Consider the following 12825-nt stretch of genomic DNA (forward strand, 5'->3'; position numbering starts at 1 on the left):
CCAGCTCACTGATGGTTAATGTGCCATGAGGGGATGGAGATGGGATGGCAACCCCAGGCTGAGGTTATCTCCCATCCCTGGCACAGAGTGAGTTATGAGCTAATAGCACTTTATTAAAACAGTGTTTTGTATTGGAGAGCAAATCCAAGAGCAGATGGATGAGCGAGCGATCCATCACTCCCCATCGCACCGCCGCCAGCTGAACCGCCTCCCCTGTGCCCTGATACAGCTGGGAGGCTGATTTACAGCCTGGTCATCTATCTGTCCTCAGTGCCATCCTGCCCACTGTTTACTTTGTCACCGAGCTGCTGTGCTCAGCATCTCCCCACCCAGCCCTGACGCAGAGGCTGGGAATGGCGTGGCCTTCTTTCTCCCATTCCCTAATCAGGGTTGAGCACAGCTGCCTCCCCCACCCCAATTCAGCCCCACTGTGATCCCAGCAGCATCACTCAGTGCAAAGAGTATGAGGTGGGGGTTAGGGGATGGGGGGGGAGAAAAACCACTCGGATGCAAAACGTGCAAAAAAGAATATTTTACTGACAAACAGCAAAGGGTGGGCTTGGTTTCAGGAGCAGAACTGGTTGCCTACTGTACAAACATATCACTGGAAGGGAAGGAATGGCTGAATTACGCTCGCTCGTTGACCCAAATAAAATCACAGTGTGCTTTTCCTGCTGCCTCCCCCACCACGTGCTCCGGGACGTCCCTCAGCTCGGGCACAGCAGCCCTAATGCCATCTGCACGGGCAGGTGTGCTTAATAGAAAATTGGCCATTATTGCTTTTCAACCACAGTAGGGACTGCTCTGGGCTTGGACTCGGAGCAGAGAATAATCTCTCCCTCCGTTGTTATCAGCTCGAGTTGTACCTCTCCTGTCTGATGCATGCAGAAAGGGTTTGAATGCAGAAAGAAAGAAAGAAAGGATTAATGATCAGGGAAAGCAGCACCCTGGGAGCTGCTTTCTGTTGTGTCTTCACTGCAGAGCAATCCCAGGAGATTCCTCCTTGTGCTGCCCTGCCCTGCTCCCCTGTGCCCAGCCCTATCACATCTGCTCCACCAGCGTACTCGGGGTGAATGCATTCTGGTCCAAAGGTTCTTTCTACTTCTGCTGAATGCATGAATAATGGAAGCACTTCTGGTCTTTCACCTCTAGAGATGCTCTGGGAGCTTCTGTTGGCTGTTTCTACATTTGAAGCTCTCCCACCATAGAAGTTGGGGGGGGGGTGGCATTGGAGTGGGACTGCCCCAGGGCTCTCCTGCCTGTGCCCTCCAAGGTGGTACCCAAATAAATGAGGGCTCCTGCTGTTTGCACGTGCCTCCCACAGTCTGATATGCTGGCTTAGAAGCCTGGCTCTGTCCTCTTTGCTCCCTCCCTTCAGGTTACTCATACAGATGGGTGAAATCCCCCTACAAGCCTTCCTTTCTCCTGGGAGATCCTCTGCTCCCTTCGCCATCTCAGCAGCCCTTAGAATCCTTTGGGACTGGTTATTCTCTTCTCCCAGCTGCGTGCAACTGGAAAATGAGGTAGAGAACAGAAGCGAGAGCCACCAAGACCACCCTGCCACGGTGTGAAGCCTGGGAAGTGGGTCTGGGATCCCTTCTGGGCCTCCTACAGGGCTCAGCCACAGTGATTCCAGATAGGAAGCAACTGGACGAGATGGCCTTCATGAGCACAAGGCTCTCCTACAAAGAAGGGATGCTGTAGGAACAGAGGAGGGCTGGCACAGGCTGGGTTCGACGTGCTGCTCTCAGGGAGGACTTTTCCAGCACCAATCCCAGCTCTGGAGGATCAGCACGCACAGTTTGCAGCGCTGTCTCTGCACTAAAAATAACCCCTTCCTGAGGCAGCACAACGTTCCTCCACCACCAAATGCTGCAGGAACCTCCCTCGGAGCATCTGGTGGCCGAGCACTGGGACACAGAGCACATTCCCACTCCTTGTCCAGCTCTGCACCCCGCATCATCTATTCTGCAATGCCCTGACCCTGTAGTGACTCCTCCCCGGTGCCACTGCCACTTTTCTCCCCACCCAGACCCTGTTTATATGGGGCTGTCGCTGGGTTTTGGGTTGTCGTGGTCTGGTTTGATTTTGTTGGTTGGCTTTGGGGTTGTTTTTCTTTGTTGTTTTGTTTTTTTTTAGGGGGGGGGGGGGGAAGACTGGATCAGAGAACAACAAACAAGTCAACAGTAGTACATCTCAGACAATGAACGAGGAGAAAACACCCCCACACCCAGACGGAAGCAAAACGCACACATGCACGGGGAAAGAAGACAGAGCAACAGCAGACTTCACGTGGCCAAACAGCAGCAGCCTCGTAGGGACAGAGCAACAAGCAACCGCAGTGCTGGGGACGCTCACCCCAAGCATGGAGCAATGGGCACGTCCCATAGGGTCACATCTATAGGAGCTCCAAAGGAGCCAGCTGAGCCCAGGAACACAGAGCTTTCTCACACTGAGGTTGGATAAAAACCCCTAAGATCACCCAGTCCAACTGTTGAGCTTGCCTGGCATTGCCCTTGCACAGACCACATCCCTTGGATAGTGGCCTTGCTTCTTGGAAAGGAGTTTTGTTCCTTGTTCATAAAGGATAAGAACCCATAGGGCATGAAGCCCTGCTGGCTTTATGTGTCCTGCTCTGAAAGAGAGGGGCTGCTTCCCATGGCTTCAGGAGCAGAGAATGATTCCCAGTGAATTTAATTGCACTGAGAGTATTTTCTTTTCCGTTTTAGTTTCTGACTGAGTGTAAACAAACCGAAGCTCACGTGCTGATTGCTGCAGCCACAGCAGATTAGGAAACCTTCTGTTCTTAAACCACGGGGATGTGCACCATGTAGGACTGCTTTATGTCTTCCAGAGCCTAACAGACTTCTGAGATCCCAGTGTGGATCGGATGATTCACATGAGCTGCCACCTCACCCTCTCCCATAACTTGTTCCAAAGACTCGTTTGTCCTCATCTCAGTGGAGTTTCTCCCCTGCAAAACGTCATCCCATCTTCAACTCAGAGCTGAACGCTCCCCAGCTGTTCTCTGCTACAGCACAACCTCAACGTGCCGGCAGGGCACAAGGGCAAGCACAGCTTGGCCAGCTGTCCCCTGGTCTGAGCCCATGGAGGTTGGCATCTTCAGTCCCCAGAGGCTGCGTCCCTATGGGCAAGCACACAAAGGAAGCTGCAAAGCCTCGTGTCTTGGAAAGGAAATGTTGCTCCCCAGATGCTAACGAGGGGCATCGCAGAAGTCCTAATGACAGACAGTCAAGCAGACAGACACAAATACAGACTGGGCAACTATCGGGGCCCTGACAGAAACTGGGACTCCAAGACAAGAGGCACTATGGGACAGCAAAGGTAGGAACTGGGGAGAGCAGCTGTGGTTGGCCTTTGGCTGCCTTTGGGGGCTCATAATTAACAGAACTGGTCCTGGGCATAGAAAGCAACCAAAAGGTGAGGTGGAGAAGCCAGGATAGGGAGGAGAAGAGCTGGGGGTCATGGCGCCCTTTTCCCTTCTCTGACATTGCAACCAAACAACAGGAGGCCATTGACAGAGTCAAGGAACCCACAGAAGAAACCAGCAGTCCTGCTAGTGCTCAGCATCCTTTAGTTCTGGACATTTTCCCATATAAACACAAGCCTGCTCACCACAAAAGGAGGAACGAAGGAGCAATGGCAGCTGTGGGGCCACCACCTTTGGTTCTCAGCTCCAGCTCCCCCCTGGCACACAACAAAGCTCCCAGCCCAGCACATCCCTGCCCATGAGCATCGCTCCCAGCTGCTCTCCAGGACACGAAGGTCTCCGGATGCAGAGTGGGGCTTCAGACGCACCATAGCAACACTGAAACCCACACCTAAGCTGTGCCCAGCAGAAGCAAAACCAAAAACCCCACAGGAGCATCCATTGCTTTGATTTCAGCCCTTCCTGGCACATCTGCTTTGGGAGGTGAGTTTGACTTCAGGCCCACGAGCCTCAGGCCAAGCCCAGCTTGCTGCAGTGCTCCATACAGCACATGGATGAGGGCGCAAGCCAGGCTTAATGTCTCTCAGCCCCATCCACTTCTCCACCCTCTCTAACAGCAGCAAGGAGTAACAGCACCAGCCCCATTGCATGGGCTGATCCCTCACAGAGCTGCTGCCCTGCTAGGAAGATTTCGCAGCTTGCTTAAGGCAGGTTTCAGTGTGCAACAGCATGAAGAACAAACCCATCACACGTTCCTTCCCCCACAGCAATGCCCCAAAACACGAACCAAAGCGAAGGGAAGCTGCCCTCCCATCTAGCTGGCAGCAGCCCCTGTCCAAACCTGGTACCATTCTAACAACAGAAGGAACAGAGAAGAGCAAAACCAAACCAAAGGACCAAAGAAACTGGGGACTTCTAGCACTCGGATGAGAAACTGCATCGTCTTCATGTACTCCCACCTCCATCCCCTCGGGCAATATTCCCCGCAGGGCAGCTGGATGTGCAGGACAGCCTTGAATGCCAGGAAAAGGGGAGGTTGAAAGTATAATGCAAATCTCTTTTTTCTCGTTTTGTTTTGGTTTGTTTTTTCTTGTTTTTGTCTGCTTTGTTTTTTTTTTTACATATGTACACAAGTCTGACAATAAAACGTGGAACACAGTGCAATGTCTTGGCTGCGTAGCATCCAGGACTGGCTTAGTTGTGCATCGTGGTGTGCCACGGGGGGACACACGGGATGGATAAATAAAATGACGTCCTCGCTGGCTTCCAGTGAGGAGCAAACTTGGAGCTGTTCCCCTGGAAGAAGAGCAAAGTCCTCTTTAAAACCTCACTGCAGTCTCTGGAGGGGAAGGAAGTTCCTTAGAGGTGCCTCGGGCTGGGATGCCCGTTATGGTACAGCTTCTGTTTGATGTGCACCATGTTCCCGGTCGCCTCCTCGTACTGCCTGTGGTGACGTTTTCTGAACTCCTTTAAGTTACAAAACTTTGGAATCCAAGACCAGGAATTGTCTGGAAGGCAGAAAGGAGAAGGGAGATATTACAGGGATGCCGAGACCTGCTCTCTCCTGCCTCACCTGCACTGCATCTCAGCAAGCAGGGCCCTCTGGTCCATCAGAGGGGCACTGGGAGCACAGCCAGGCAGCTCCTGCATGTCCCCAAGGATGGAGGCTGCACGGCCTCCCTGAGCAGCCAGCACTACAACACCCTCACCTAAAGAAGCAGCTCCATTCCTGGAGTGCAGCACAGAAAGCCAGCGTGCCAAGGCCATGCAGTCTGTACCTGAGCCTGCAGCCAATGCGAAGCTCTGGGCTGCAAAGCGGGGGTGCAGAGCAGAGCCCTCAGCTCCATACACAGACAGTCAGGACGTGGCCATGAGCAACATGGAGCCACCAGAGCCCACCATTTGGATGTGCTGAGGGCCGCACTTACCGTACCGCCGGCTGGTCCTCCAGGCTCGCACAGCGTAGTGGAGAACCCCATCCATCCACACCAGAAACCAGCTGATACAAAAACCCAGCAACAGTCCCAGCATCAGATCGATCTCTTGCTTGGTTACATTGTCAGTCACAAAGTAGTTCTCCGACGAGTCCACCACGGACTGATCCCCGTCATATGGAATGACGTAATGGACGTGGTGCCTGTTGTGGGGAACAGAAACAGGGGGAGAAGCATCAGTGCAGAAAAGCAGGGTGCGTTTTCCACCAGCACCTGCTTGCATGGTCAGGGGCTCTGAAGCCCGACCAACACCGCTGGGCTCAAAAACAGAAAGACAAAGAGCAAAGCACAGCACCCTGCAGCCCAGAGCTCACGTTGCATTGCTGACACAGGCTTGAACTCATCATCTGTAATGCAGTAAACAACGTTCGGGGCTGCAGAGGTCGCTCCCTGAGGGCAGAGATCAGTCGTGCCTCTGAGGATGCACGAGTTGCAGATCCGGGTTGTATGTGCAGGTTGATGGAGAGTCACACCTGAGAAACATCCATATAGTGTCACAAGTGAACTTCTGCTGGCAGGATCCTAGTGAAAACAGCCCTGGACTTCACGAGGACAAAACAGACCCACGTGGGCTTTGTGAGTCCCTAAAAGGGCAAAGCTTGGGAGACCTATAGGCATTTTTCTGCTTCAGTTTGGCTCAGCAGGACAGAGTGGTGCCTCTGGGATGGGGTGGGGAAGAGGAGCAGCCCCCCAGAATCCTTCTGTTGGCAGCTCAAGCCCTTGGGGACACGGCAGGAGCAATTTGGAGGCATCGACACATCAGTGTGGAGAGCTATTAATAGAGTGCAGAGGTCCTGGGTCCCCACCACAACCCGAGGGAGATGGAAACTGGAACGTGGCCTGGATGGCTCAGGGAGGCAAATCCAGGGAGGGAAGGCATCACCTCTGAGCCTCCATGCCAGAGGCCAAGCCTTGTGCCCAAAGACACAGCCACGTGCAGCCGCTGTTGGCTCCAAGCAGCAAAGGACCTGTGAGGTCCTATTGAACACCAAACACCTGCACCCCTGAAGCAAGGTTCACTGCTGTGTCCCAACAAGGCAGCCCCAGCTCAGGTGGGACATTGGCAGACATGCTCAAGCACTCCTGCCCATTCCCAGCCCTTGTGATGGGGACAGATCTCCCCCTCCCCTGAGCAAGCTGTGCATGAAGCCCCGAGTGCAGCCGTGATGGAGCAGAGCCGTGGCCGGGATGGCTGGGACGCTCCCTATGGAGCTGCCCAAAGCGCTAATGTCCCTTCCAGTGACCTTGCGAGCCTGCTGGCTGCTGCAGCCCAGGCACAGCACCAGAGCCCTTCAAAAAGCTCTTTAGGATCTGGGAGAATAAAGCTCATCCTGTGCTACTGGCCGGACCCAGGATGGGCACTGAGGTGAACCCATCCCAGGGGATGCAGGAGGCACAGAGACTCTGCATCTCTGCCTGACCTTGCAGTCTCTCCCCTAACGTGCCAAGCAGCCCAGCTCCGGGCAGAGCCATGGCCAGCAAAGCTGGGCTGCAGCAATGGGGACGGCTCCATTGCAATGGTGAAAATGCCTTCCTGGGATCCTTCATGCCATAGTAGTTGCTGGGAGCCCAGGGAAGGCCTGGTGGTCTCCAGCACAAACAGTGTGAATCCCCGGCCTCTCAGTGCATTCACAGAGGGTATGGGGACAGGGAGGATGAAGGGCTTGTCCAGAGCGTTCAAAAAAGGAGGAAACAGAGCAAAAATGATGGGTGTTGGTGCTTGGCTTTTGCCACGGCGTCTTTGCCTGGGAGGGACAGACTCACCCAAGGTCACCCAGAAGGTCGGCGACAAGGAGAAGACCCCAAGCAGAGCTTCTGAGCTCCTCACCCTGTCCCAAGCAGGGAACTCCTGAACCCCCAGGCTGTTCTGATGGGTCTGTGCTCCATGCAGGTGTCATCTGCTCTCCCCAGCTCACCCGGCCGCCACGGACGCCCTTTGGTGATTTTCCTTTGCATGACATCACCCAGCTCCTGATCTGCTGCCAGCCTGCTGCTTCCAGAGAGGACCCTTTCCTGGCTGGGACAGAGGCACCAGGAGTGGGGCAGCGCTGCGCTTCTGCAGCCCTACACAGCCCTGTGGTTCCTACAGCAGGGACAGAACAAGGAGGGGAACCAGAGGGGCTGTGGACAGCCTGGATAACTTCCCACATTGGAGCTGGAGGGTGTCAGGGATCCTCTCCAGCAGCAACATTCCTGCACTGCCATCAGCAGGAGCTCTCAGCTGTGGCCCTGCTCCACTGATGCTGGCCCTCCATGCATCACCATCACACCAGCTTCCTTCCCACACAGCAGGCAGGACTCTGCCCTCTGCTCCCCCACCAAACAGCCATCAGTGCAATTCAGATACGGCCACCTGTCCCAGAAGAGAAGGGCCACGAAGCAGCCGTGGCAATCGCTGAATGCTTGGCACTGAACGGCCTCTCTCTGACCTCCTGTGGCCGCAGCTCCCCTCTGATTTACAGACCTAAAAAGCACCCAGCATGGCCGCATCACTCTTGTTCCAGCACACTGCTACCCTGCTTTTGCCATCAAGTGCCAAGAGCTTCAGTCTGAAGCAGCACTGCATGGTCAGGGTTCGGAAGCCCCTGGCAATGGGCTGCTTTGTTTCCCCAAAATAAGACCCTTATCAACCCTCCCTACTCACAGCCAGTGCTCAGGAACATGGAAACCAGAGCAGAGTCCTCAGCTGCATGGGGCAAGCGTTAACAGGTGTTATAGGAGACAGCAGGCAGAGCATGTTCCCTTCACTTGTCCTGGGATCTCTGTGCAAGTCATGGGCCAACACAGAAAGCCACAGGGGGTGGCACATCCCTGCCCCACCAGCCATGCAACAAGGAGACCCCAGCGAGGCACCTCAAGGGCAGCCAGGGGCTGAAGCCTGGGCTCTTCCCTCAGGTCTTGAACTCTGAACTGCAGCCAGAACCCCCCCTTTTGTTACCAGCACAATCAGAGCCCTTTACCAGGATCCAGTGCCACCTTTCATGACGTACCCAGGCAGCTGTGTTTATGGGGCTGAGCCCAGAAAGCAGCTGCAAAGAGGATGAGGCACGTTCATCGTCCACCCCTTGAACCAGAGGGAGCGCAGGGCACACGACCCCTCACTCAGGAGTGAAGGCAGCTCTAGTGTTTTGTTGGCAAGGTCCGTCCCTTGCACGTACCTAAAGGCAGCCGGTGAACTTCCACCTTTTGCTCCCTGTCAGCTGGGCACTTTGGAAGCTGTGCCATATACTTTCTAAGAAATGACCTGACTCCATTTGGGGACAGTGCCACGGCCCGTTCATCTGCAGCCCTGCCCCACACTCAGCCTTGGGCAGAAGGACCACGGCCACTGACAGCAGCAGTATTAAAGCACATCACCAACAGCTGAGTTTCAACACCGCTGAACACAAGCACAGCAAGCAAAAAGAAGAATGGGTTGGAGAGGTGGGGGACAAATCTTACACAGGTGAAAAAGCATCAAGAAGTCCCCAAAGAATTACCCAAGAGGAAGGCAAACCCTGACAAGTAGAATCGAAGGTGCTGGAGATGTTGCTTTCCAACTGGAAGTAGTGTAGATGTGCACAAGGGGCCAGGCTGTGGGGTCTGCTCTCAGATCACTCTGGCCTGGCTCTGCTTGGCCCTGGAGGCGCCTCCTTGCTGTTCTGCTACAGGACCCACAGGTCAAAGTAGGCTGGATGGGATGGGCAGTGCCTTTGGTTCAGGTTTGCACACTACAACTTGAGCTCAGCTCCCATCTGGGGCCACCAGAGGAAGGTAGAGGCTGGGAGGATGGATGGAGTGGCCGGGGGTGGCAGCGGCCAGGGCTGCAGGGCAGAGATCATGGAGAAAACCCAAATTCACCTCCACAGCCAAAGCTCGATTCCTCAGCATCACCCACGGCACAAGGAGCAGCATTTGGGGGGAACCGAGTGCTGCCCAACAGCCGTGGCAGGGAGCTGCACAGCCCTAAACTTGCAAGCAGCAAAGACATCACCTGACACCCCCCCAGTGCCCGGCCTGTGCTCTGTGCAGCACCACGATGGCTCAGGAGAAAAGCCACCGAGAATTGGAAGCTGATAATCACTGAGCCTCAAAGTGACACCGTCCTCAGCGGCAGCACTCCATCCTGGGCACAGAGCTGCCTGGACACCAAACCCTTCCGTCCTCACCAGCCTACAAAGCCTCCCAGGGAAAGCACACGGCCCAGTGACTGCGAAGGCAAAACACGGAGTGTTGGAATTCAATCCAAGTTCCTCTCCTCCCCAGGGCTGCCGGATGGATGCCTGCACACACACACGCATGCACACAAAGGAAAATGGACTTCCAGGCCCACGGCAAACTCTTCTTGCAGAAAAACAAACCAAACCCCCCCCCGCGTTGATGCTGAGACATGGCCAGAATGCAGACAGGGCCTCCTCCCACCAGGTGGGGTGGAAGGGGCCGGGTCAGGTGAGCCCGGCGCCGCAGGTTAACTCACCTGCCACAGTTGCAGTGACAAACTCGGTCTTCCCCTCTCAGATGCGGTAGGATGTAATTGTGAAATCTGTCCAGCAACGCATTCATGTCCATCAAGCAAGCTATTGCCTGTAAGAGCCCATAACCAAGGCATCTGGTCAACTCTGGATGATGGAATAAAACATTGACTCCAGTTTGATTGCCAAAGACTGAAGCGGTCATATAGAAAACAATCGCTGGCGTTCCCCGGGGCACACACACCGCACACACACACACACACCGAGCGCACAGGGACGCGCGGGGCCGGGGAAAGGGAAAGGGGAAGGAGGGGGGGGGGTGATGAGAAGGAGGGGGGGGGGAGGCGGAATGGAGGGGAGGGAAATAAGCAAAATCTCTTACCATAACGATAGAGGCGCCCAGGATCATGAAAATCATGGTGTTTGCATTCATGGACATCAACGGGGAATCGGTAGCGGTCGGTTCCGGCCGCCCCCAGCCCGCGTTGTGCGAGCGGCGGCCGCGCTATTGCGCAGCGCGGAGCCCGGAGCGCATCGCGCTGCGCTGCGGCGGGGGGCGGCGGGGCGGCGGGGCGCCCCCCGCGCTCAAACCCGCACTGCCCCGTGCCGGGCGCCACGGGCTGCCCGCTGGGGGGGGGGGGTTGAGGTGGGTGGGTTATGGTATTATTTTATAGCTATCTAATGATGATGATGATGATGATTTCCCTAAGACAAAGGTGGCAGGTAAGGATAAAAAGAAAAGAAAGACACCTATCTTGAAAAATGGGAGGAATACTCTAAAAAAATGCCTTGCTCCCCCCCCCCCCCTCCCCGCAAGGCCGTCGGCCGCTGGGCCCGAAGGAGGTGCGCCACGGCGGCTCCGGGAGCGGGCACACGGCACAGCCCCGCATGCAGCAACTGGAGATCGAGCCAGCCGTGGCCGGGGGGGAGGCTGGGGGAGGAGGAGGCAAGCAGCAAAAATCACCCAGTCCGGGGGAGCCTCATTGCATCCTCTCCTCTCCCCCCCCCCCCCCCCCCCCCCGACCCTCCCCAAAATCAACCTCTCCCGATCGGCGCAAGAAATAAATAAATAATTAAATATATAGAAATCCACCCCCCCAAAAAAAAAACACAACACGCCTCCCCCCCCCCCCTTAACACACACACACACACACACACACACACACACACACACACACACACACCGTCCTTCCCCTCCTCTGTTCCCCCCCCTCCCCTCCCTCCCACCCCGGGGTAATGCCCGCAACCCCTCGGGCTCCGGCTCCGGCGGGGCGGGATTCGGGGGGCTGCTCCCCGCCGGGCCGGCCGCCCCCTCCCCTGCTCCCTCCCTCCCTCCTTCCCTCCCTCCTCTCCTCGGGCCTTTACCTAAGGCGGGGACACGCTGCTCCGGGAGCGGCTCATCTCGAGCGGTAGCGCTGCGGACCTGCCCTTGCCGGGCTTCCCCCCGCCTGGCAGCCGCACGGTTTTCCCGAGCGGAGCCCCGGCAGCGGCGCTTGGCCGCATTTCCAGTCCCGCACCATCCCCACCCCGCCCTTCCTCCCGCCCGGGTCTTCCTCGCTCCGATCCCAGCCCGAACGCGCTCCCTGGGTTCTCTCCCTGCCGCCCCGCAGCCTCGGGGGTCCCGGCCCGGCCCCGCATCTCCGCGACGATGCGGGAGAGCAGAAACGCCACGAAGGGGCACGTCCCATCTCTCGAACCCACGATCCGAGGGAAGGTCGCGCTCTGGGCTCTCCCGTGTTTTTACACCGTCACGTCGTTGGGCCGAGGTGGCTCTGGGGCACGTTTGGGTTCTCCTGTAAAAAAAGAATCGGTCGGTGAACGGGGAACAACTTTTGTCGGGGTTGGTCGGCCGGGCCATTAAAGCAAGAGACGGGGATGGACGGGTCACAGCCCGGCAGTGCTCACAGCATCACATCGCATCACTCAAGGTTACCATCACCTTGCTGGCACCCGGAGCTGCTCGGGGCCACCGGCACCTTTTTGCTGCTTTGAGGGTTTGCATTTTTGCATCTTTGTTTTCCTTCAGCTCCTCAGGCCACAATCAGCCTCCTTATGTAATGACTTGTGTTATATAAACTCCATTCTTCAAGGAACAGTCATTAACCTACTACCGGGTATTGGAAATAGCGAAACGCTGTCACACAATTAAAATCACTAAACGGTGTCCTCAAATTAGAGCACAGATTGCATTGCAGGCGATATTTTATCATCGTGCTTTTAATGAAACCACACGTGTGAAGCATTCGCTGGGTAAAAGAAAAGCAGAATCGACTCCTGGAACGGCTTGGGTTGGATGGGACCTCAAAGATCATCTGGTTCCAACCCAATGGGAAAGCAGAGCAGAAATCTCCTATCAGCCAGACCAAAGAAGTGCATCGTGCCCACCGAGCACAACCCAAAGAGCTGCGTACAGGCTGAGTGCAGCTGCAAACAGAAAACATATCCGGACACAAAGAGTGAAGGCTTTAGTCCCGATGCTGCACAGAGAACTCTGCTCCAGACACTCAGCACCGTCCTTGCTTGAAATACATCTTTAAAGGGATCAACTGAAGCAGTTCAGTCCCTACAGAACCCTTCTCCTCCCCAGGCTGTAAGGATCCCCATGGCAACAAGCTGTGGCATCAGACAACGGAGCAGCAAAGCAGAGGAGGCTGAATGAAATCCTTCAAGGAGCCTCATGGCACAAAGCAGGACAGGACAAACCCGAACAGAGCCACCTTATGGGAGCTGCTGCTTCAATTCCCATCCCAAAGAGTTCTGCCCTGTCCGAGGGCAGCAGGAAGGCAGGAGTGAAGCCGGGAGCCCAAGCTCCATTTCATGCCCCTTCACTCCCGGCACATTTAAGTGTGTCCTCACTTCTCGAAGCATTAAAGAGCTCATAGACTTCACTTGCTCCAAATCCTTCACGGATCCCTTTAACAAAACAGCC

At 55.7% G+C, this 12825-nt stretch overlaps 1 protein-coding gene across 4 annotated transcripts; it reads right to left on the reverse strand.

The window, feature by feature from the left end:
• Positions 1-517: 517 nt before the first annotated feature.
• Positions 518-11821, reverse strand: TMEM240 (transmembrane protein 240). 4 transcript variants are annotated; one of them, XM_072354257.1, is made up of 5 exons: positions 11802-11821; positions 11262-11689; positions 9902-10043; positions 5380-5588; positions 518-4959 (listed from the first exon to the last, which is right to left on the reverse strand). In XM_072354257.1, exons 1-5 carry the CDS (start codon positions 11804-11806, stop codon positions 4811-4813), a joined length of 933 nt encoding a protein of 310 aa, XP_072210358.1. In that variant the 5' UTR covers positions 11807-11821; the 3' UTR covers positions 518-4810. The 4 variants fall into 4 exon arrangements, with proteins under 4 accessions (XP_072210358.1, XP_072210361.1, XP_072210360.1 ...); XM_072354260.1 differs by lacking the exon at positions 11802-11821 and having other exon boundaries at positions 9902-10008; positions 11262-11474; XM_072354259.1 differs by lacking the exons at positions 11262-11689; positions 11802-11821 and adding an exon at positions 10279-10472 and having other exon boundaries at positions 9902-10008.
• Positions 11822-12825: the final 1004 nt, after the last annotated feature.

The sequence above is a fragment of the Excalfactoria chinensis genome, chromosome 20 (genome assembly GCF_039878825.1).
Source record: "Excalfactoria chinensis isolate bCotChi1 chromosome 20, bCotChi1.hap2, whole genome shotgun sequence".
NCBI classification, from domain to species: Eukaryota; Metazoa; Chordata; class Aves; order Galliformes; family Phasianidae; genus Excalfactoria; species Excalfactoria chinensis.

Excerpts from the sequence above, each read along its gene's own strand:
- TMEM240 (XM_072354257.1), bottom strand. Across the intron at positions 10,044-11,261 it reads GCAGCGTGTCCCCGCCTTAG|AGTTGACCAGATGCCTTGGT; the intron begins GTAAAGGCCCGA and ends TCCATCATCCAG. Across the intron at positions 4,960-5,379 it reads GAGGACCAGCCGGCGGTACG|ACAATTCCTGGTCTTGGATT; the intron begins GTAAGTGCGGCC and ends TCTGCCTTCCAG.